This window comes from Myotis lucifugus, unplaced genomic scaffold (assembly GCF_000147115.1).
Source record: "Myotis lucifugus unplaced genomic scaffold, Myoluc2.0 scaffold_90, whole genome shotgun sequence".
Lineage (NCBI taxonomy): Eukaryota > Metazoa > Chordata > Mammalia > Chiroptera > Vespertilionidae > Myotis > Myotis lucifugus.
The window spans coordinates 434,237-460,108 of NW_005871138.1; the positions used below are offsets into that span (position 1 = coordinate 434,237).

At 47.4% G+C, this 25,872-nt stretch overlaps 1 protein-coding gene and 1 pseudogene across 1 annotated transcript in view; one reads left to right on the forward strand and one right to left on the reverse strand.

Moving 5' to 3' along the window:
* The first annotated feature begins 7,765 nt into the window (after window positions 1-7,765).
* Window positions 7,766-9,399, forward strand: LOC102437094 (annotated as a pseudogene).
* A 1,131-nt stretch (window positions 9,400-10,530) lies between these two features.
* RUVBL1 (RuvB like AAA ATPase 1) overlaps window positions 10,531-25,872 on the reverse strand; it is a 36,767-nt gene continuing 21,425 nt past the window's right edge. The window contains exons 9-11 of the mRNA XM_006091303.3: window positions 16,772-16,874; window positions 12,398-12,489; window positions 10,531-10,970 (exon numbers count right to left, since the gene is read on the reverse strand). Coding sequence (XP_006091365.1) covers window positions 10,811-10,970; window positions 12,398-12,489; window positions 16,772-16,874 — 355 coding nt within the window. The 3' untranslated portion in view covers window positions 10,531-10,810. The remainder of the gene's footprint in view (window positions 10,971-12,397; window positions 12,490-16,771; window positions 16,875-25,872) is intronic.

A 25,872-nucleotide genomic window follows, 5' to 3' on the forward strand; every position in this document is an offset into this window, starting at 1 on the left:
CCAGATGGTTTCACAAGTGAATTTTAACAAGCATTCAAAGAAGAATTAACACCTATCCTCAAACTATTCCAAGAAATTCAAAAGGACGGAAGGCTCCCAAGCGCATTATATGAGGCCACCAATATCCTGATTCCAAAACCAGACAAAAACATTACAAAAAAAGAAAATTACAGGCCATTATCCATAAGGAACATAGATGCAATAATCCTCAACAAAATATTACCAAACAAATTCAGCAATAATTAAGAAGATCATATACCATGATCAAGTGGGATGCAAGATTGGTTCAATATCTGTAAGTCAATTAACATGATACACATGAGAAACATGGATGAGAGAAAAACATCAACAATCAGCCACCTCCTGCATGCCCCGTACTGGGGATCTGGGGATCGATCCTGCAACCTGGACCTGTACCCTGACCAGGAACTGAACCGGTGACCTCTTGATTCCTGGGTTGACGCTCAACCGCTGAGCCACACCAGCTGGGCTAAAACTGTTTTCTTTAAGATCTGGAACAAATTAGTGTTGTCCACTTAACCACTTTTATTAATTTAGTATTAGAAGTCCTAGCCACAGCAATCAGACACGAAAAAGAAATAAAAGGCATCCAAATTGGAAAGTAAAAGTAAAATTGTCATTATTTGCATTAAAAAAAGACATATAGGGCAATGGAACAGAATAGAGAGCCCAGAAATAAACCCATGCCTATATGGTCAATTAATATTTGACTAAGGAGGCAAGACTATACAATGGAGTAAAGACAGTCTCTTCAATAAATGGTGTTGAGAAAATTGGAAAGATACATGCAAAAAAATGAAACTAGACCACTTTCTTACACCATATACAAAAATAAACTCAAAATGGTTTATTTTGTATACAAACAAACAAAACAAAAACCATAGGCAGTAAACTCTAACATTGCTCTTAGTAATATTTTTTCCTGATATTTCTCTTAGGGAAGGAGAAACAAAAGAAAAAAAAAAACTAAACAGGAATAAATCAAACTAAAAAGGTTTTGCATAGCAAAGAAAACCCTCAACAAAACAAAAAGACAACCTACTCAATGGAAGAACATTTGCCAATGATACATCTGATAAGAGGTTCATATCCAAAATTTATAAAGAACTCATACAACTCAACACCAAAATAACAAACAATCCAATGGAAATATGAAAAGATGCTCAAGGTAATCATCAGAGAAATGCAAATTAAAACTACAATGAGATACCACCTCACACTTGTCAGAATGGCTATCATCAATAAATCAACAAACAAGTGCTGACAAGGATGTGGAGAATAGGGAGCCCTCCTGCACTGTTGGTGGGATTCCAAATTGGAGCCACTGTAGAAAACAGTGTGGAGGTTCCTCAATAAATTAAAAATAGAACTACCTTATGACCCAGCAATTCTACTTCTGGGTATATATCCAAAGAAATCCAAAACAGTAATTTGTTAAGATATTTGCACCCCTATGTTCATTGCAGTGTTATTTACCATGGCCAAGATATGGAAGCAACCCAAGTGTCCATAATAAACAATTGGATAAGAAGTGGTACATATATACAATAAAATATTACTCAGCCTTAAAAAAAGAATAAAATCTTACCATTTGTGACAACCTAGATGGACCTAGAGGGGATTATGTCAAGTGACATGTCAGACAGAGAAAGACAAATACCATATGATTTCACTTACATGTGTAATTTAAAGAACAAAATAAAACAGACACAGCCTCATAAATACAGAGGACAAACTGAGTGTTGCCAGATGGAGAAGTACTAATTGGTAGTTACAAAGTAGGCACCAGGATGTAAAGTCAATATACGATAGGTAATATAGTCAATAGTATTATCATAACTATGTATGGTGCCAGGTGGTACTAGAATTTTTGAGGGGATCACTTCATAAATTATATGATTGTCTAATCACTATGCTGTACACCTGAAACTAATATAAAATAATATTGAATGTCAACTGTAATTAGAAAATAAAAAATTTAAAATATTACAAACAAATATTGAACTCTAAGTAATTGAATATTTGCTTAAATATTTAGGGATGTAGCCCAGCTGGCATAGCTCAATGGTTGAGCATCCACCTATGACCCAGGAGGTCACAGTTCCTTCATGGTCAGGGCATATGCCCAGGTTTCAGGCTAGATCCCTAGTGGGGGTATGCAGGAGGCAGCCGATCAATGATTCTCTCATTGATGTTTCTATCTCCCTCTCCTCCTTTCCTCTCTGAAACCAATAAACATATATTTTTAAAAAATATTTAGATGATACCTGCAACTTTGAAATGAATAAAAGATGATTGGATAAAAATGGACTGATGGCTGGAGGAGAGGGATGGATAGCTTCTAGGCGATAGGTATGCAGATTGTCACCAAGCAATTCCTGCAATGTTGAAATTTTCCATAAATGCTGGGAATGCATGTGTATTGGCACAGGACATCCCTGGAGGGGTGCACCTGCTGTATAATTCAGCTTGCTTCTGGAGAGGGAAACAGGATGAGGGCAAGGGGAAAGGAGATTCACTGTACTTTTACATTTTGAACCATGATGTAAATTATCCATAACATTTTTCTTCTTTTTTAAAATTAAACTCCCAGCTCAGGAAGCGTTCCCTGACCGCTCTTTTCCTATAGGTATGCTGGGGCACGTTGGCTCCCTCCCTGCCCGCCTTGGCAGCCTGGATTGCAGGGAAGGGAGCCAGGGCTGTGGCTGGGACGCCAGACTGCACTCCAGGTTTGGTCACGCCCCCAGGCCCGGCAGGTCCCCAGGCAAGTGATGGGGCCGAGTTGTACGCCTCTTTCCGCAAGGGGGCGCTGTGGCCTCGAAATCAGCAGAGCAGTGCTGCCGCCAGGCCAGTAGGAGATGGGAGTGGGGAGGGGGCCGGGAAGAGACAACGGAGACCTAAGGGATTGGAACCGGCGAGGGAGTGGCCGTGGGCCTGCATTGGATAGCCTTCGATCCCCCACCGCCCACCGCATTGACCTTGCCCAAGACCCCTCGACCACTCTGGCCACTCGGGCTCCCTGCCAGCCCGTCCCGCCAGCTCCGCCCCCTGTCCTAGTCCTGGGGCGGCCGGCCTTCCCTGGGCTCGGGTCACCACCTCGGGGAAGCCCTCCTGGCCCCTCCTTTATCACCGGGCGCAAGGTTTCTCCCGGTCTGTCAGTGGCGGGGCCTGCGACAGGCTCTTTTCCCCGAGGAGAGGCCTGGGGGCGCGGTCACCTCGGCGTGTGTGTGCTTCGGCGCTGGCAGAACCCACCGCTTCTTCTTTGCGGTCAGTGGTGTCGCGCAAGCCAAGCTGGCGCGTCAGTGAGAGCATCGGGCACCGCCGGGGACTGTGAGCTGAAGGCGGGCGTCGCTCAAGGGGCACTGTGATCTGTCCCGTGGGCCATGGGAACCTAGAAAGGAGTCTTGAGCAGAGGCCTGACTGGGGCCGTGGGGAGGGGCCCTGCAACGGGCGAGCAGAAGCCCGGGCCAAGCAGGGGTCAAGGTGGGGAGGTCATAGTAGCTGTCCCCACCCCAGCGGCTGCCGGTTCACGGTCAGCCCGGGTCACGAAGGCCCTTGGTGACTGCTCAGGTACGCCCGAGGGCACCTTGGTGACATTCCTGTGCGCGCTGTCCGTGCACATGCCCCCACGCCTGTGTCCTACACACCAGGGTCCTGGGTCCTGCCGGCCCGTGCGCAAGTGCTGTACGCGTATGGTCCGGACTTGCACTGGCCACCCTGTGTCCCCTGCGCCGAGCACACCGCGCCCGCTGGCCAACACGCACCCCCGGGGCCTGACGCCACCGTGTCCCTTTGGTGCGGAGTCCGCGCGCCCGCGCCCTCCCGGCAGCTTCCCGCGTCCCCATTAATCACGCGGCGCAGACGGCACAGATCTGCGCACAGGCGGCGTGTCGGTAACTGCGGGTGACGGAGCGGGTAATCGGCGGGCGCTCATCGGCCCATCTTATCGCGCCGGCCCAGCCGCTGCCTGCCGTGTGCTGCCCATTGATCGCGTCGGACAGGGGCCGAGGGTCAGCGCCGGCCGGGCCGGCCTGACAGCCACATCCATCGCCGCCCAGACGCATGCTGATGGCAGAACAGGCAGCGAGGCCTGGCCATTAATCACTGCACCTGCCGGGGAGTGACAGGGAGGGGCGACAGGGTCAGCCGGCTGACAGCCAGCCCCTGCTTCTGGTCCATCCCTACCCCCACTCGCGAGTCCTGCTGCAAGGTTCTCCTGCCCCCGCCCCTTTCCCCAGGGGCCCAGTCACCCTGAGCAGGCCTACCCTCGTCCCCACAGGGCCTGCTGTCCCAGGAATAAACGGGAGGGGGCGTGGCCCCATACTGCAGGAGCCGGACGGGTGGGGAATGGAAGGGTGAGCAGCAGGTGGATTGAGGTGAACACTGTTCTAACCTCTCAGTAGCGCTGTTTTCCAGACCGACTGCTTGGCTGGGAGGAGACAGCCATTTCTCCCCTCTGGCTGCACCAGCCCTGGCTGGGCCTCACTGAGGAAGGGATCCCAGGGGCCCAGGGAGGGGTCTGTCCTCTTCTCCAAAGTCAGTTGTAAACACTGAGGATAAAGCCGATGCCTTTGCAGGTTCTCTTCTTTCTGCTCCCAAGCTTGTGTGGCCCTGAGCCTGCCCCTTGTCCCTCGGCCTAAGGGGAAGGGTCAAGCCAAGAGGTATTTCTCTAGGGGCCTTTTCTAGGTCTTTGCAAGGGCCATCTGCCTGGGATGGGGAAGGGTGGAGCCTAGCAGGCCTGTGGCTCCTATTGGACAAATAGAGGCCTCTTCTTCCAAGCGGGTAGGGATTGGGAACTCTTCACTGAATTCCAGTATCTTGAGTACTCTGGACAGCCACATAGCACCTCACCATGTCCTCACCTGGGTATGTGGGATGATTGCCCCATCTTATGGATGAGGAAACCAAGGCTCAGGACCAGAAGGGACTAGCCTCATCAGGACCACGTCCCTACCTACCATGCCCCCGGAGCCTGGTTGTTCCACTTTACCACCTGTTGCCTCTGCCCAGGGCCCCTGGAGATCAGGGACTGCTCAGGCCCCTCTATGCTGATACTGGGAGGGAAAGAGGATGCTGGGTGACTAATGTCTACTGCTTTCCGGGCAGAAAGAAGCCTGCTGGCCCTGGGGTCTGAGACATAGAGGCCAACAGGGAGTGACTCCCATCATTGTGCAGCTTCGTTTTATTAGAAAAATGGTTGGAAAAGATCTGCTAACCAAGAAGTCACTTTCTGGTGTGATACCACCATCTGTTTAGTCCTAAAAATCAAGATATCCTATGAGCCCATCTAGGGGGTGCAACGGAAGAGGTGTGTCCGTGAGCCCTTCCGGCTTTCACAGGGGCCATTAGTACAGGCTGGGATTTACATGCAAACACTCCCTCTCAGCCCACCCAATCAGCTTGCGGGGAGGCACCCAAGAGCTTGGGCCAGAGCTTGGAATATCAGCCCTTTCCTATGATCAACCCCCACCCTGCCTCACTTTAATATTACAACAATTTTTCATGCCAGACCTGAAATAGTGCAAAAAATGGGGCTGCTATAATTGTTGGTAGATTGTGTGTCAGCCTGATAAGATGTAACAAATATTTTCCTCCCCACAGGGTCTGTTTCCCTCTTGGTAATGGATGGAGAAACTTCTCATAGTCAGTGAGGGATCGGTCGTAAAAACTTCGCATGGAAGATTAATGTAATAATCACAGGCCTTGCTGGAAAAAATAGGAGGAAAATTAAAATAACCCAACTGTCCCACTTATCCAGAACCATCTCCCTCACTTTGGAGGCCAGATGAGTGAGGTGAGCACGAAGGAGCAGGATTCCTGAGGGTCAGGTACCGGGGCTGTGACCACACACACACACACACACACCCCTCCCCACCAACTGCTCTGGACATCAGGGTTTCCTGAGCAGCTGGGGGACTCTGTCCAAACGTCACTTGAGAGGTTAGCCATCACCGCTGCCTCTCTACTGCTCCCCAAGCACTGTGGAAGGTTTGGGGGCTGTAGGAAGAGGTCCAGGTGGGCAGAGCCTGGTCAGAGCCTGGTTCTTGTCCTCTGGGGTCACACCTTAGGAAAGTCACCTTCCTCATCTCTGCCCCTGCTTGCCTCACCTGGCTGGGATGGAGTTAGATCTTGAAGGCCCCTCCAACAACTCAGCACACTGAGGAAGGTGTTATAGCCATAGGGGATTGGTGCACAGACTCCCACCACTGATTCCAAAGTAGCTGGGCAAGTGACATAACTGGCACAATATCACAGGCTGATGTGAGAATATAAAAGGAAATATGAAGCATTAACACAGGCCTAGCCCATAATCATCTCTTGCTATACTGATATCAGAGGTAACACTATTCTGTTTTTTCTGATGTGGCTTAAGTAGGGAGGTCAGATACATAGGATATGAACACCCAGGACAGGCCACAGGGCTCAGCCCTGACTTCAGATGTATCTCTTCCCCCACCAAGAACCCCATGCTGGGATTCTCCTTCAAGGGCCAGGCCAGAAGTAGGTCCATTCTGGCAGCAGGGACTACCTGGGCTCTTAGGGTCTGAGTATGGCCTGAGGGCTGGATGGACTCCCACAGCATTATCTCAGCCCTCCTGTCCCCGCAGTCTTCTGGACATGCTCAAATAATCATCACTAATGGGAGAACAGTTGTGCTTGCCCAAGGACTTCGTGGTTAACTTAGATCAGAGCAACAATCGGATCAAATGGCCATCTTGGTTAGTCCCTTCTCCTGCACAGACAGCAGCATGGAGATCCTGCTCATGAGGGCAGAGAACCCAAACAACCAGCCTGTACCAAGGCATTGCTTCTGTGCCTAAGCCCTGCCTCAGGCAGCCCAGAGCTAGCAGACAGCAGGCAGCCTGGTAGAAAGAATGGGAGCTCATCCTACCAGGTGAGAATGTCCGGGTACCATATCTGTCAGACACTGCCATTTCTCCTTCCTCTCAAGGGGCTGAAAGTCCCACTTTAGTGAACTAACAAAGAGATGTAATACCAGTGATGGGGACATGTCAAAGGGACACAGAAACCAATTGAAAGAACTCTCAATGGTCAAAGCTGGACTAATATGAGCAACAAAATAAATAGTACTGTATGATAACCCAAAGTATATAGTAAATATCCATGATTCCATACCGAGATAAATGATTGAATAAACAAATGGTGAGAAGAGACAATCTCCCATGCAGAAGAATTCCAAATAATTTATGTAAATGCTCAGCCCTCAAGGAGGTGGAGCAAAATTCCCCACCATTTAAGTGTGGACTATGTATGCTCAGAGACTTCTTCCAAAGAGGACAGTGTGGAAGGGGAAAGGGTAACTTTACAGTGGAGAAATCTAACAAATATGACCTCAGTTATGGAACATAGCTCAACACAAATAGTGATCTGTGATAAAAATGGCACTTTACCTGTCTGATCTTACTCCCAATAACCTGCAACCCTGGGTTAATCATGAGAAAAACATCAAACACACACAAGCCCTGGCCGGTATGGCTCAGTTGGTTGGAACATCATCCCATGCACCAAAAGGTTGTGGGTTTGATTCCTTGTCAGGGCACATACCTAAGTTGCGGGTTTGATCTCCAGTGGAGCTCTTATGGGAGGCAACCAATCGATGTTTCTCTCACATCAATGTTTCTCTCTTTCCCTTCCTCTCTCTCTAAAAATCAATAAGCATGTCCTCAGGTGAGGATTTGAAAAAAAGGCTGCTGTTACTGTGAGGAGAGAACAGTCAGTAGAGGGGTACAAAAAATGCAGAGCAATAAAACCTGTATCTTGGAGAAGCAAAACCATGCTCCAAGGAAACAGCAACAGCAGCAGCAGCAACAGCAGCTGCCACCGCTGTCACCAATACTTGCAAATGGGCAACAAGACAGCAGCCAAAAATGGAGGCTTGACTATTGACCTGTAGAATTCTAGGAAACCAGGAGACCTTCATCCAAAGTAGCCGGCTCTTTGTGGACAATCTTCCTCTTCACATCACTGAGGAGGAAATGAGGAAGCTATTTGATAAACATGGGAACACAGGCGAAGTCTTCATTCATAAGGAGAAGGGCTTTGGCATTATCCACTTGGAAGTATGAACCCTAGTGGATACTGCTAACGTGGAGCTGGACAACATGCCACTCCATGGAAAGCAGGTGCATGTGTGCTGTGCCTGCCATAGTGCATCTCTTATGAGCCGAAACCTTCCTGAGTATGTGTCCAATGAACTGCTGGAGGAAGCCTTTTTTGTGTTCAGCCAAGTAAGAGGACCAGAGTCATTGTGGATGATCGAGGAAGAGAAAGGCCCTCAGGAAAAGGCATTTTTATTTTATTTTATTTTATTTATTTTATTTTATATTTTATTTTATTATGTCTGTATTAGAAACGTCAATGATGAGAATCGCTGATTGGCTACCTCCTGAATGCCCCTCACTGGAGATCAAGCCCACAACCCAGGCATATGACCTGACCAGGAATCAAACTGTGACCTCCTGATTCATAGGTTGACGCTCAACCACTGAGCCATGCTGGCTAAACATGGAAAAGGCATTGTTGAATTCTCAGGGGAACCAGCTGCTCAGAAAGCTCAAGACAGATGCTCTGACAGCAGGCTCCTTCCTGCTAACCACATTTCCTCAGTTTGTGACTGTGGAGCCCATGGACCAGTTAGATGATGAAGAGGGACTTCCAGAGAAGCTGGCTATAAGGAACTAGCAATTTCACAAGGAGTGGGAGCAGCCACCTAGATTTGCACAGGTTGGCTCCTTTGAGTATGAGTATGCCATTGAGATGGAGAAACAGCAGCAGGCCCAAGTGGACTGCATCAAGGCAGCTTGTGAGAAACTGGAGATGGAGATGGAGGCTGCTGCCATGCTAATGAGGCAGGATTTGATGAGGCATCAATAAAAACTTCGGAGGATGGAAGAGCTACACAACCAAGAAGTGCAAAAACGAAAGCAACTGAAGCTCAGGCAGGAGGAGCGCAGGCACAGTGACGAAGACATGCGGCGACAGCAGGAAGGACTCAAGGGAAGGGAACCTTCCCTGATGTGAGAGCAGGAGATACAAGATAGGCCAGATGGCTATGGAAGGTGCATAAACAACAGAGGTACCATGCCCCCTGCTCTGTGCCTGCCGGTATCCCAGCTCCTCCAGGACCTGCCACTATGATGCCAGATGGAACCTTGGGATTGACCCCACCAACTACTGAACTCTTTGGCCATGCTGCTACCATGGAAGGAAGAGGGGTAATTCAACCATGCAGCTCCTGGAGCTGAATTTGCTCCAAACATCAATGATACTAATAAAATTGCAGTCTTTAGTTTCCCTAAACCCTTAAGAGAAGGATCTTTTTGGACTAGCCGGAATTCTAGTCTGGAAACGTGTTAGGGATTCCTCCCAATAGTTAGGTCTTCCCTGCCTGTACTACTCTGGGGAGTATGCTGGAGGCAGAGAGCAAGGGAGAGGCAATATTGAACAAATCATTTCTGGGTGGTATATTGTTTAATCATATCTGCCTGGTGCATTCCTGAAGTGTCGTGATTATTGAAGGCCTGGGAGGGTGGGAACAATAGCAAAGTGGATCCAGTTAGAGCCCCCATTAATCTTGATCATTCCATTCTTTGTTTATCCTGTTCTATTTGTGTTCTCATTCTTAAATTCCCGAACCCGAGACACTGCCATATGTACCACTAACATCCCCCAACGACCTTAGCCTCATCATTCCATGAACTCCCAGGTGGGAATTCAGGCAAATGACTGCAGAGGTCACAGATAACATACATACGGTTTTATTATAGCTCACAGATTATTCCTTCATGTCCTAAAGGAGACATTTTCTCTTTAGAGATTTTCATTTTAGTATATCTTTAAAAAAACCTTGTGTTAACTTGCCTCCATTTTGGGGGGGGGGGGGGGGCAGGGGAGTTAAAGATCATCCAGGAATGGCCCTTCTGTGTCTGATGTTTCTGTTCAGTTTTTCTTGATAGGCCTAGTACAACCTTGGGAACAGGGTTGCTGTATGCTGGATGTCAGACAGTAGCTCTTAGCCTTGCCTACATATCTTAGTTAGTTATGCTATGCTTTTTTTCTTTATTATTGGTGTACCATGTTTGATTTGTCCCTGATACCTTTAGAATTTTTCTGGGGGAAAAAGTGGAGCAATAATGCAGCATCAATTTACTAAAATACATTTTAATCCTTAAAAAAAAAACCCCACTGAGGTACATTAGACAGAACACTACCTGATCAGCATTGTGAAGGTCATTATAAACAAGGAAAGTGTGAGGAACTGTCATAGCCACAAGGAGTCTAAAGGAAAACGACAACTAAATGTAATGTGGGATTCTGATGGGATCCTGGGACAGAAAATGTGAATAAAGTATAATAATGCATCAGTGTTGGTTCATTAATTGTGACAAATGTATCACATACTACTACCATAAGATGTTAACAGTAGGGAAACTGGGTGTGAAGTATGTGGGAACGCCCTGTACTTTACAACAATGCTATGCATCTAAAACTGTTCTAAAATACAAAGTGTTGGGTTTTTTTTAATTAAAAGAAGAGAAAGAGATGTCATCAAAATATCCTATAAGGATTTATTAGAAAACATGCCAAGTGAGGCAGGGTTCCTTCAAAGCAACAATGGGAGAAAGTATAACTTAAAAAGAAAACAGTACACTGAACTTGCCATTAACCACGCCCGAGGGGGAACAGAATCCGAAGCCAGGGGCGAGCCTTGTATCTGCAGGCTGTACCCAGGCCCAGGCATGCTGGGAGTGTCTCTTTGCAGAAAGACTCACTTCATGTACTTATCCTGCTGGTCAGCCAGGATTTTGGCCGATGACTTGGCGTCATAGAAGAGCTCACTGATCTCCTCAACGTGCTCTTTCTCGATGCTGTCCTTCCCGTTGATCTTAGCAAGCAAGTTGGCCGGGGTCAGCAGTTGCACCGAGTACCTAGAGTGGACAGGAGCCAGGGCAGGAGTGAAATGGTGGCCACAGATAGGAGCCCTTCCACACCCACAGGAGCACTGGCACCAGGGGCTGAGCCCAACGCTGGGCTTGTGAGAGCTGCTGCAGACACAGCAGACAAGGAGGCGTGAGAACTGTCCTTTTCAAAGACCTGCAAGATCTCATGGAGGGGTCAGAAGTCACCAACATGACCAAGTCCTGCTCCCCAAATCTCTTTCAGTCTGAAAGTTCTCCAACAGGAGGGGATTCCACTGCTGCTTGAAAGGGAGCGCAAACTTAGTGGCAGGTAATCTAAGGTCCAGATCAGGACTGTGACAATGGCAGGGAAATGAACACAGCCACTGTAAGCACATGCCCTATCGAAAGGTACGAACATCCGGGAGATTTAAAAAGCACCACTCCACCCAAACAAAGCAGCTTGCAATTCTGCTTCAACCTTGGGAGTGGAAGAAATAGGGACAGGAGCAACGTCATGATTTCACAAGGAGCCAGAACACTTAGGAGGGACATCCTCCATAGGCAATGGCTTTGAGCCAATGAACAGTCAGGGAAGCAGTCCATGTCTGCACTCCTCCTCACGCTCGCCTACACCCACCACTCCTACCCGAGACACGCCTGGGGGACAGAGCCAGCAGGGCGAGGGGTAAGGAGGCGAGGTAGGGCCCAGCTAATGAACTCCCTGCTCTGGACTCTGGTCTCTGGTCTGTCCTTTTCCTCTAAGGCAGTGGTTCTCAACCTGTGGGTCGCGAACAATGAAAATACATCCTGCATATCAGATATTTACATTACGATTCATAACAGTAGCAAAATTACAGTTATGAAGTAGCAACAAAAATAATTTTATGGTTGGGGGTCACCACAACATGAGGAACTGTATTAAAGGGTCGCGGCATTAGGAAGGTTGAGAACCACTGCAAGGGGACTGACTCTACCACAGGAGTGCACCTGCTACAGGACAAGGGGACTTCACCTGTTACTCTAGCTTTTAAAACACCATCATCGCCGAACCGGTTTGGCTCAGTGGATAGAGCGTCAGCCTGCGGACTGAAGGGTCCCGGGTTCGGTTCCGGTCAGGGGCATGTGCCTTGGTTGCGGGCACAACCCCACTGGGGGGGCGTGCAGGAGGCAGCTGATCGATGTTTCTCTCTCATCGATGTTTCTAACTCTCTATCCCTCTCCCTTCTTCTCTGTAAAAAAATCAATAAAATATATTTAAAAAAAAAAACAAAAAAAAAACACCATCATCTAACTATTCTGCACTCCACATCACAGTGCCCTGGGACAAGATCCATCATACCAATAAGAACAGACATGGTCCTATGCTCTGAGAAGGGGGCCTGCCTTTATGTCCCCACAGGCCTTGCTGAGAAGGCACCAGTGGGGTCTGGACAGCGCCAGGGGAAGTGGCTCACCTCAAAGTGGTCTTGGTGCCGATCTCCCCGAGGTGGTTCAGTGCCTCCTCGCTGATGTTGATTCCCTCTGTCTGGGCACGGATTTTAATGATCTTTTGAAGGAGAAAAACCATGATCAACAGTAACCAACCTCAAGTCTCTCATTTATAAAGTGCTTTAAAAACAACCTGGTTAAGTATTTCTCGTCCCATCATTAGAGCAGCAGAAGCCCAACCCTGGTCTGGTGTGGCAGAGAGCTGACCTCTCCTTAGGACTGCACTCACCCACCTCTGCAGTGCCATCCACACTGTGCATGGCTTTTCAGCCAGGGCGTTACATTCATACTGACTGAAAAGCAGCTGGTACCCCTGGAGGAGTCAACCAGGGTAGCTCAGCTCCTGCCTCCCGGTCCTTCCCACTCAATCCCCAGAACCAGAAAACTGAGGCCTCTCCAAAACCTGCCCCGGCTCCCGCACAGGCTCTACCCTTCCTCTCCAGTGTGGACACCACCACCTATAAGCACTCAGGTAAGAAGAATGATTCTTTGTTTGCTTGATAAATACGATGGTTGAATAAATCAAAAAAAGTTACTTTTAAAGATTTACCAGCCCTCATAACATCACCCAAAGATATCTAATCTATCAAGAAGAGGCTGACGCTTGCTGCAGTTTGAAGATCCCAGTAAAGTTGGATGGGAAATAAGCTGGCAGTGCGGACGCAGTAACACAAGTGGCACCGGGATCCGGCAGGCGCACCAGCACTGAGTGATAAGGGGCAGCTGGGATAATGATGTTGTGTGTTGTGAAGCCGAGATAACTCGAAGACTTTGAGCCTCATATAATACAGGAATTTTTCACTTTGGCAGCTTCGTAAACAAGATATCAAGAAGCCCTTGTTTAAATTAAAGCCATAAAAACACACCCGAGTAGAGGCGCAGAAAGTGGGAGAGACTGAGCCCCCAGCTGAAGCCTTCCAAGGGGAAGAGCAGGAGCAGAGGTTTAGGATATAGACATTTCAAAACTGGCCTTTCAGCTCTCAGGCAGAGACCCTGAGGACAGGAGCTGCAGGGGGCGGGAGTTCAGTGTCTGGTGGCTCTGATAAGGGGCCCAGGATGTTACCTGCTTTGAATGGGGAAGGTACTGCTCAGTAAGAAAGCCAGGCTCAGGGCCAGGGCTGTGGCTGAGGTGGCTAGGCCAGCAGCACACATCGGGGGAGGTGGCCAGGTGCTGACAGGAAAGTCTTTCATTCTGTCAACAGACTCTGAACTCAGATTTTTGTATGAAATGTTCTGATTTCTAAATGTTGGCAACTTATTCAAATATTTCGCACTGCACCGGCCACATTGAACCTACCTGTTCAGCCAGGGTATGACCTCCATCAAAAGAATCTAAGCTTGTGCATGAGGGGTTCCACCACCTGGGGTCCAAAGCTAAATGCAGCTGAGCAGGGAAGGTCCTCGATGGACAAAGGGCAGGCAGAACTGGAGCAGGAAGGGAGATCCCTGCTCCCTCCACAGGACTCCCCTCTGACCACACAGTCAGATCCGGACAGGTTTGTGCTCCAATACAAAAAAGGGCTTCTCACTGCCAGCTGGGGACCAAGGAAACCTCCAGGTCCTGTCAAGAAAAATGTCCCCTGCAGCCTTCAGAAACTTTAGGGTGATGCAAATATTTAATCCTGGAGCCTGCTCCAGGGGAAAGCTTCAGCCCTGGGGATTTCATCTTTCGCGAACTGCACTGATTTGGAAGTTGGGCTTCAGGAACGTCAGGGACACTACTCTCTCTCTAGAGCAGGTCAGAGCTATCCCAAGAGCTCCTGTTTCAGACTACTTGGAAATGGACAGTTCATAAATTAGATCTTTAATCATTTAATAACCTGCTGGGATAGTTTATGAGGGTGTCAGCACTGATGGCAGAGTACACAAGTTACATTTGCTGTTTTTTAAAAACCTGCCCCAGGCTCCATCCAATAAAGACGCTGAAGTTCTCCCTTGAACCCGCAAGAACAAGGCAATGCCCATGCTGGCAGTTAGTCGGTCCTCTGCTAACCCAAGAGGAAGCCTGGCTGAGCCAAGATGGAATCAGGCTGGGAGCCTGCCAGCAGTTACTGCTCTGGAGGCACAGTTGCGGAACATTCCAGGGGAGATCAGACTGTGTGCTCCAGGGTCAAATGGAGGAAACAAATATGAACTGGCTCTGAGTGGGTCCTAGCTCTGCAGCTTATTCTCTGTGACCACCGGGCCCTATTGTTCCCGAGTCCCAAAACCTGGTTATTGAAAGCTGTTGTACGGATCCCAGGGGATGCCTGTGAAGCACCTGCAAGCTGGTAGTAACAGTAATAATTACTGCAGTAGGAAGGGGTGGCCGGCCCTTCCTACTTCTCTAAGTTAAAACCACTATCTCGCTCAGTCTTCATGACAACCTTGAAAGGAGGGAACAGATCTCCCAGTGAACCAGGAAGGCCAAGGCTCATAGAGGTGCACCAAATTGCTCATGTCAACTCAGCCAAGAAGTGCTCTGAGTGTGCAGGGCTGCCTCTCCCAGCAGGCTCCAGCCCCACGGAAAGGATGGGGAAGAGACCAATTTCTCCTTTGCTTTTGCTTCTATTCCATGAATACCTTGACTTCAACCTAGCATTCATCCAAGAGCAAAAGACCATTATCTGGTGACATGGCCTCCAGTCATGGAATTATACAGTTGCTGCCATGAACTACAACTGTTTCAGGTATTCTGTCAATGCTGGGTATGGAGGGAGACCTCTGCTCCATGCTGACCCTGGCACTCCTGGGTACTGGTCAACAAGAAATGCTGGCAAGGCCAAGCAGAATAGGCCATACATAAGCAAAGGGGCAGCCAAGGAGTGCGCAGGAGAGGCCCTCAGAGCTCCAAAAGGAAAGGCCCCGCCAATGAACTGCCAGAGGAACTCCAGCCTGAACTGAGGTATTTCTAGCAGATGGGAAGCTGGTGGCATAGTGCTTAGGAACATGGGCTTCAGGATCAGACAGCCTGGATTCCAGTTAGTCAGGCCTGTCACCTATTAAACAGTGACAAGCTTTATGAACTTGGGCATTAAATTAGCCTAAGTCTCGGTGTCCTCATCTTTAAGAATGACAAGGATAACAGTTCTCCCTGCCTCATAGTTCTGGGATCAAATGGAATCATGCTGGCTAATCATGTCCATGGGTTTAGTACAATGTCCAACAAACAGTGCCTGTTCTCTGGTGAGAAGAGAGGGTCTAGGCAGAGCCCGTCCAGGTGTCAGTGCTGCCCTGGTCCACTCTATGTCCCAGCCTTGGCCGTATGTGGACCTCAAAGTGACAGACCTACATCCTGGCAGCAAGACCATCTGGGGCACAGGGGGGCAGAGTAGGGAAAATAGTACAGCCCTTGCTGTCCCAGTGGGTCAGCAACCTATGGCAATGAGTAGATGGCCTGGGCTCTGCAGGGCACAGACTGGCTTGCATCCTTGACTTGCCACTTCATGACTCAGCCATCAAAAGGAAGAGATTATGACCATAACGACTACTGAAGTACCAGTAAGGGGACTCGAAATTCTAAGTGTGCAGTGCCTAGGCACTGTTTAGCACACAGTTGGTATTCCAGCTCCAGATCAAGCAAGAGGCCATTTCTGTGGGAAAAACTAAGACTGTGCCCCTTGGGGTAAAGTCCAATCTCATATATCCCAGCACCCCACCCCACCCACAAATCTAACCCAAATTCAGCTCACGTGGAATTTTGAGCATGTACTCTGTGTCAGGGACTGAGTTAGATGCTTTTATGTACATTTCCTTCAAGCCTCTCATTATAAGGTTAGTTTTATGACCCCCATTCCACGTGCCCCTCTAAGCTCTGTGACCCTGCTTCACCATCATCTCTACAGCCAAAGCAACAAAACTATGCACCGCCCCAAAAAACCCACTAGTCAGGGTCTTTACGGTAGCCAGGCTCTGCTAAGACTCAAGTGCTTACCCTCTCCAGCTTCTGTGCTCTGCTGGAGCTGGCCTGCTGTGGGTTCTGATGGGACAGAGTGCCTAGCTTTGCCCACTGAGCAAAGAGACTTCGGACAGGGCCTGGCCTGGGTCCAAGAGGCTATTGCCAAGTCATTTCATTGCCTCTTTCCTAGAGCCAGTGGCCTCCCTAATGACCATCATCAAGTCAATATTTTCATCATCCCTTTCCTAAGGTTTTGTGACACTTCAGGCAATGTCTAGTTGGCCCATCTGTCCCTCTGATGGGGGGATTGAGGCTCTGGAGCATTGTGACTTGCCCAGGGCAGCAGCTAAATGGCAGACGGTGGTGAGAGGTAGGTCCATTCTATGGAGCCTTTCTGCATGGCATCAGGGAACACTAGGAGCAAATGAGGGAAGAGAGCGAGGAGGTGGGAAGGCAGACTCACCTGTTTCATTTCCTGTGGCGTGTACAGCATGGTCCGGATGATCATCACTCGGTCCAGAAGGTCGAGGGGGATGCCATGAGGAGAGGTGATATCCTCAGTACCCCTGCAAGAGCCAGAATGATCACATCACCCCCTGCTCTTTGAGACCAGACTCTGGACATTGAAAACATGGTTGAGGTGCTCACCATGACAAAACAGCTAGCTTACGTCCTAAGAGTCAGAGCCAGGGTAACAGACTAACATGCAGGTATCATCAAAAGCAACTTCTCTATTTGAGAAAATATCAATACCATAGGAAATTTGGGAAAGAGAAAGAAAAGGCCACCCAAAAAACAAATAGCACATTTTCATATATATAGATTTTTATAAACTACACTAAGTATGTAGATTTTTTTTTTGCTTTTGTCTATGTCACTTTAGTTTTAATCCATCAGGTATTTTATAAAACCCAAAACTGTTGAGCATTTAGGTAATTCCAATTGTTATTTTTACTAATGATGCTTTGATAAACAATTTTATACAGTCAGTCATGAACATTTCCTCAGAAATTCTAGTAGTGCCTGATACAATCCTGAATATCTATTTGAATGGATGAATGAATGTCCTAATTTACAAAGCTACACAGTGATCTCATTGCATTATAGTCAACACTAGGTATTCTAATTTTTTAAATATTTTGCTGCTTTGACAGCAAATGGTTTAGAAAATAGAAGGGTAATACCTTGTTTGAATTTGCATTTCCTTTATTCATTTGAATGCTTTCCCTTATATGCACTAGTTATTTTATTTCTTTTGGGGAACTGTCCAGTCATGCCCTTTTCCTATTTTCCTTCGGATTCTTTTTTTTTTTTAAATATATTTTATTGATTCCCCACAGAGAGGAAGAGAGAGGGATAGAGAGTTAGAAACATCGATGAGAGAGAAACATCGACCAGCTGCCTCCTGCACATCTCCCACTGGGGGTGTGCCCGCAACCAACATACATGCCCTTGAACGGAATCGAACCCGGGACCCCTCAGTCCACAGGCCGACGCTCCATCCACTGAGCCAAACTGGCCTCAGCTTCCTTCGGATTCTTAACCAACCCATAGGAAGAACAGTCCAGGAGAGGAGCCCTGTTAAACCCACCAGGCCTTCAGGTAGCAGCTGCCTGCCTGGCAGGAAGCGTGTTGGGCAGACCTGGCAGCCCACGGGGCCAGGCTTCAGCCACAGTGTCTGGAAGACACAGTGTCACAACAGCAGGTCTACCTCTGCACCATATCTGGTGCCAGATTAAAGTCTACGGTCATAACTTATCAATATAACAAAGAACAAGAATAGGTCATTTGAATTTAATGGTTAATATCAGAATACTTGGTTTCTAATATAAGTATAGAAATAAAACTTCAGTAAAAAAAAATCTGTTGAAATTCTATGTGGTCAGTTAAAGTGTAATGTATATTTATTACTGCAAGAATAAATGCTGTTTTGATATATTCTACAACAGCATGGACCTCAAAAACATTATGCTAAGTGAAAGAAGCTAATTATAAAGGGGCAAATATTGTATGATTCCATTTATAGAAAATATCTAAAAAAGGCAATTCGTAAATACACTAGAATAAAGGTTACTAGGGATGGGGTAAGGGGGAAATGGGAATTACTGCTTAAGGGGTACAGAGTTTCTGTCTGGGGTGATGGAGAAGCTTTGGAGATGGATGGTGTAATGGTTATAAAAAACACTGAATATAATTAATACCACTGCGTTGTATACCTAAATGGCAAACTCCATGTTATATACATTTTACTACAACAAAAACAATCCAAAAAAGAATAAAATGCCATATTAATGAACAATTGTTAAATATAAAAAAACTAGAGGCCTGATGTACGGAATTTGTGCAAGAGTAGGCCTTCCTTCCCCCAGCTGCCAGCACCGGCTTCCCTCTGGCACCTGGGACCCGGGCTTCCCTCTGGCCGCCAGCAGGCACCAGGGACCAGGGCTTCCTTCGCAGCCCCGGCTTCATCCAGAAGGTCGTCCAGAAGGATGTGTGGTCTAATTAGCATATTACGCTTTTATTATTATAGTTAAGATCTTTCAAAATGAATGGGGAAATAGAATAGCAAATACAAATATTATTATTATTATTGCTTTTAAAATATATTTTTATTGATTTCAGAGAGGAAGGAAGAGGGAGAGAGAGATGGAAACATCAATGATGGAAATCGTTGATCAGCTGCTTCCTGCACACCCTCTACGGGGGATCGAGCCTGCAACTTGGGCATGTGCCCTTGACCGGAATTGAACCTGGGACCCTTCAGTCCGCAGCAACTCCAGGAGCAGCTCTCAGTGTGGAGCAATCATTGTTTGACAGGGTAGCCATAATAGCCATATCACATTATAAAATTGCTAACAACAAACTGCAGTAATAATTATATTTTGGCTGAAAGTGCAGATTTATTCTTGTACCTTGAAGTTCATTACTGACTCTGGCCTCAGCCTAATACTGATTTCATCATTATGCCATTCAACAACTATTCAAACTATGTTAATGGTGTGCCTCTTCCAGATGGGTGTGAGGCCACAGACGGAATTCTCCTTGGAATCCAATATGGTATATCTGTAGGAACAAGGAATTGTGCATCTAAAAAATTATTCTATAGACACACTTATATGGGTGCAAAAATTATAACGCAAGGGTTCCTCAACTGTCACATTTTGACATTTTGGACCAAATAATTTTTTTGTAGAGGACTATCCTGTGCATTGTAGGATGCTCAGCAGTGCCCCTAGCCTCTACCCCAGTGATGGCGAACCTATGACACGCGTGTCACAGGTGACACGCGAACTCATTTTTTTGGTTGATTTTTCTTTGTTAAATGGCATTTAAATATATAAAATAAATATCAAAAATATAAGTCTTTGTTTTACTATGGTTGCAAATATCAAAAAATTTCTATATGTGACACGGCACCAGAGTTAAGTTAGGGTTTTTCAAAATGCTGACACGCCGAACTCAAAAGGTTCGCCATCACTGCTCTACCCACTAGATGCCAGCAGCACCTCCAGGCAAGACAAATAAAAAAATTTCCCTGGCTCTGAATCACTGCCTGATGGTTGTTTATATAACCTTGTAACTGCAGGGACACAGATAACACAAAGCTTAAAGCTTCTATGATGACAGGAAGCACAGTAAAGAATACTTCTCTGGGTAACATGAAGGGTAACTCCCATAAGTCCACTGAGCCCTAAGAAGAAAGCCATTTGATTTTTTTATGAGGCTGCCAAGACAATTCAATAAAGTAAGAACAGTCTTTTCAATAAATGGTCCTGGGACAACTGGGTATCCACATGCAAAAGAATGAAGTTGGACAGACCTATTCCTTATGCCACACACAAAAATTAACTCTAAGTGATCAGAAACTTAAATGTTAAAGCTACATTAGAAAACTTTTATTAAGAAATCATAGAGAGCCGAAACCGGTTTGGCTCAGTGGATAGAGCGTCGGCCTGCGGACTGAAAGGTCCCAGGTTCGATTCCGGTCAAGGGCATGTACCTGGGTTGCGGGCACATCCCCAGTGGGAGATGTGCAGGAGACAGCTGATCGATGTGTCTCTCTCATCGATGTTTCTAACTCTCTATCTCTCTCCCTTCCTCTCTGTAAAAAATCAATAAAATATATTAAAAAAAAAAAAAAGAAATCATAGAGTATAAATCTTTGTGACCTTAGATTATGTATGAACCAGAGGCCCAGTGCACGAATTCGTGCACCAGTGAGGTCCCTAGGCCTGGCCTGCGGGATAGGGCTGAAACCAGCTCTCCGACATCCCCCGAGGGGTCCCAGATTCCGAGAGGGCGCAGGCCAGGTGGTGAACGATCAGGGCCAGGGAGGGACGCAGGAGGTTGGCCAGCCAGGGAGGGACTGCAGGAGGGCTCCAGGGCATGTCTGGCCCGTCTCGCTCAATCCCGATCAGCCAGACCCCAGCAGCAAGCTAATCTACCAGTTGGAGCATCTACCCCCTGGTGGCCAATGCACATCATAGCGAATGGTCGACTGTCTGCCCCCTCGTGGTCAGTGCACATAATAATGAGCGATTAGCATATTACACTTTGATTGGTTGAACAGCCAACCAGTCGACCGGACACTTAGCATATTAGGCTTTTATTCTATAGGAGGATATAGGATGGTTTTCTTAGACATGAGACTAAAACACAGGCAACAAAAGAAAAAAACAGATCAATTGGACATCAAAATTTAAAACTTGTGTGTCAAAAGAAAGACACAGTCTAGAAGACATTGAGCCCTAGCTACTTTGGCTCAGTGGATAGATCGTTGCCCTGCGGACTGAAGGGTCTTGGGTTCAATTCTGGTCAAGGGCACGTACCTCAGTTGCAGGCTCCATCCCTGGCCCTGGTGGGGGTTCATATGGGAGGCAATCAATCAATGTGTCTCTCTCACATCAATGTTTCTCTCTCTCTGTCTCTCCTCTTCCCTTCCACTCTCTAAAAATCGATAAAAAAACTATCCTCGGGTGAGGCTTAACAACAACAAAAAAGACAACCGACAGGATGTGAGAAAAATATTTGCAAATAATATATTTGGTAAGGGACTAGTATCCAGAATACATAAAGAATAAAAACAATAAAAAAAATATAACCTTCATAAAAAAATGGGCAAAGGATCATAAACAGATAATTTTCTCACAAAGATATACAAATGGCCAACAGGCACATGAAAAGATGTTCAACATCACTAGCCATCAGGGAGATGCAAATCAATACCACAATGAGATACCACTTTATACCCACTAAATGGCTAGAATAAAAAAGACAGACAATAATAACAATTGTTGAGGATGTGGAGAAATTGGAACTCTCACACACTGCTGGTGAGAGTGATGAAGTCACTGTGGAAAACAGTCTGGCAATTCCTTGCAAGGTTAAGTAGAGATACCATTTGATGCAGCAATTACACTCCCAGGTATGTATCCCAAAGCCCATCAAATGATGAATAGAAAAATGGGCTACTAAATTTTCCATATTTTAAAATACTATTTATTCAGCCTTAAAAACAAGTTAAGTACTAATGCATGCCATAACATGGGTGAACCTTGACATTACATTAAGTGGAAAAAGCCAGACATAAAAAACACACAAGATTGTATGGTACCATTTATATGAAACTAGAGGCCTGGTGAATGAATTAGTGCATGGGTGGAGTCCCTTGGTCTGGCCGGCGATCGGGGCCAAGTGAGGCCATCTTGCCCAGTACCAATCAGGGCCGATCGGGGCTGGCCGGCCGGGGGGAGGAACTGTGGGAGGTTGGCCTGCCGCAAGAGGATGGCAGTATGTGTCATAGGGACGGGTCATAATGGTCACTTGGGCTTTTATATATATAGATGTCCAGAAAAGGCATTAAATGCATAGAGACAGAAAGTAGGTTAATGGTTGCAAGGAGCTATGGAAAAAATAGGTGTGTGTGGGAGGGAGGAGTATGGGTGGAAGTGGCAGGGTAGCTGTTGATCGGTATAGCATTTATTTTGTGGGTGATGAAAACATTCTAAAATAGACTATGGTGATGATTACACAACTTTGTGAGTATGTTAAAAAAAAAAAACCCTGAATTTTACACTTTAACTGGGTGAATTGTATTATGTGTGAATTACATCTCCATAAAGCTGTTCTATTTTTATTTATTGGAGAAAGAGAGAGAGAGAGAGAGAGAGATCAATTTGTTGTTCCACTTATTTACTTGATGCATCAGGACAATACTCCAACCGAGCCACAAGGCCAGGACAAAGCTGGTTTTTAAACAAAGTGCCACTTGGGGTGTTCCGCCACAGGGGTACACTGAATTCCGACCTGATTGTTTCTTAAGTCTCCATGCTTTAATGCAACAGTGACTTGTGAAGAAAAACTCCCACAAAGACTACTTGATCCCAGGGAGCTATTCTCCACAGGAAAAGAAGGCCTCCCAAGTGTTAGAGCTGGGATCAGGCCAGGCTCCTTTACACCTGAGGATCCTGCAGCCTGAAAGGGAAAAGACTTCTCAAGGTAAAAGGAGTGGAGCCAGGGCAGCTTCACCTCCCACTGTGTCTGTGAATGTTATCTCTTCCCATGGGAGAGGGAGGCGCCCATGGAAGAAGCCCAGGGCCATGTGCTCCTCCAGGAATGACTCCCCCTATGTACAAGGAGAGGTGACCCAGAGGATTTAGGGGTTGTCTGCACGTTCACAGCCACACCTCTCCATCAGGTACGGACGCTCCCCACACCACCAAACAACATCAAAACTCAACCCTCCTCACTCACTGACTGGGCAACTATGGAAAGCAGTGCAGGGAAGCAGGAATGGCATGGACTTTGGAGTCAGATGGTCCTCGCAGTTCACCTCCCATGTGAATCTGGAGGTAGGGTGGTCAGGGTGCCTTGAGATTACAAGAGAAGGCCTGTGTGGAGTACTTTGGACAGTTTCTGGCACAGAGGAAGCCCTCAATTACTGTGAGTTTCCTTTCCTCTCCCTTTCCTTTCAGGCTCTAAAGGTCAGATATGGGTCTGAAGGCAAGGAAGCTCAAACTCTACCTCCAGGGGTAGAGTCTGATGGGCGGCAAGTCAGATGAGGCCAAAACTATACATATATTCCAGAAATTCCATCATTTCACATCTCACATCTCAGAGCATGGCTCTGAAGTACAATGCTCCGGTCAATTCCCAGCTGTGCTTCTGAGCTGTGTGACCCTAGCCAAGTGCCCCTCCTGGTGCAACCTAGGTGTCCCCATCTGAACGAGAACAGCAGTCCCTTCCTCACTAAGCGGAGGTGAGAGCAGCAGTGTGCCTGGTACACAGAAAGAGCTCCTCATACATGTTGGATATTTTTATTATTGATATTTTGACATTATCATCACCACTAAACAAATTTCCCACTAGTGCTTGGCATCAAAATCCTCTTGTAGAGCACACACCCCAATTTTGGTTACCTCAGTGGCCTGCACAAGACCCACACTCTGAACATTTTCCCTCCACTTGGATGATTGCAGTCTGACAGCAGTGAGCAGCCACAGCCTCAAGGAGCCCTTGATCAAATCAGTCAGGACAAGGCTGGGCCATGTCTTCCAGGTTGCAGACTGACCAGAGCTCTCTCCCTCCTGGGAAGTTCTGAGATCAAAGCTACCTTCCTATGCACCTTTTTCCTGGATGGGACAGGACTGAGAGAAGGTACTCTAAGTCCAAGAGATCTTGCTCCTGCCAGAAGCTACCAGGCTCTACTGGGCTGGGTTATCCACTGTGAGGGAAGGAAGCCTGTTAGCAGAGCTCTGCAGGGGGTGCCATCTGTCCAGGCTGAGCCCTTTCACCAGATGTCTCACTGTAGCCAGGCCTGACCAAAGCAAGGCAAGTACAGCAAATCTGCAGGGTCTGTGTGGCAGGGACACCAGGCTCAATGGACACCAGACCACATATCTGGTTTCCAGAAGCTGCCTAGGTAGCCAGGCTCCTCTCACCAACAGCTGTCCTGGGCCTGTACAAGCTACCTTCTCTCCAAGATGGCAGAAAAAACCTGGGACAACGATGCTGTCAAGACAGCATATTTCAGGGATTCAAAGTGACTACAAGCTATCTATACTAATAAAAGGGTAATATGCTAATTAGACCGGGTCGACCGGCCATCTTCTGGACGTCCAACTTCCTTCTGGACAAAGCCATGGTGGTGGGGGTTGAGGCAGAGGCAGTTAGGGGCGATCAGGCCAGCAGGGGAGGGCAGTTGGGGGCAAGATCAGGCCGGCAGGGAAGGGCAGTTAGGGGTGATCAGGCAGGCAGAGGCAGTTAGGAGCGATCAGACAGGCAGGGGAGAGCAGTTAGGGGCAATCAGGCAGGCAGGCAGAGGGGTTAGGGGTGATCAAGCAGGCAGGCAGAGGGGTTAGGGGCAATCAGGCAGGCAGGCAAAGGGGTTAGGGGTAATCAGGCAGGCAGGCAGAGGCAGTTAGGGGCTATCAGGCAGGCAGGCAGGTGAGCGGTTAGGAGCCAGTGGTTCCAGATTGTGAGAGGGATGTCCGACTGCCGGGTTAGGCCCGATCCCACAGGGGGCCTAAACTGGCAGTCAGACATCCCCCAAGAGGTCCCCGATTGGAGAGGGTGCAGGCTGGGCTGAGGGAACCGCGCCCCCCCCCCCCCCCCCCGCTGGTGCATGAATTTTGTGCACCGGGCCACTAGTTACTATATAAACTTGAATCATAAACACATGTTCTAATTCCTAGTCAACTGAGGGGGAACCTAAGGGGATCCTAACCCAGTGCCAACATCACAGCTTCTGGACAACTTCAATGGAGGAGACAAAGCTGCTCCATCAAGAGCCAGCTAAACTGCACATGACCCACTGCCACTCAGGAGCCAAGTCCAGGTGAATCAGCAATCTGGATTCCTAACATCTTTCAGGATTCCTAGCACCCTTGCTGCCAGGAGCATGCAGCCTCCAAGGCTCTGTTGCTCTCACTACTCTGCTGGACTTAAAAAGGGGCTCCTCACCATCCCCTTCATGCCACTAGCAGGCCTCAACTTTCAAACAGGAGGACAAAAACCAAAACAGCAAAAAAAAGTACCAAGTATGGGATACTGACATTTAGGCTTACAAGCTGGGAAGACAGTGTGTCCTCTGGGGCTCACAGGCCTACAGAATACTCAGGAGAAAACAGTTTATCAAACAAGTCCCTGGGCCCAAACAAGTTCCAGCTCTGGGCCCATCTTGGCAGGGTAAGCATCATATGAGCATTTGCCTTCCAGGTGTTAACACCTCCCCTTTTCAAAGGCAGAACTATGGGAATAGGGGTAAGGAAAGGCACCAGTGTGGCTCCAAAAAGTTCTGGAGTAGAGAGAAAATTCTGGTTTTGTTACTGGTTTCACTATGAGAAAGACCTGGGTTCTCATTCTATCTTTATGACCACGAGCAAGTTAAGCTGCCATTCTGTTTTCTCATCTGAAAATTGAAGCCAAGAATACTTACTCCCAGAGCTAGTATAAGGATAGAAGTTAACATATATAATATCGTCCAAGACCACCCTGTCTGATCTTATCTTTGCCCACTCTAACTGAATGACCAAATCATACCACACTAACCCCAGACATCCCATA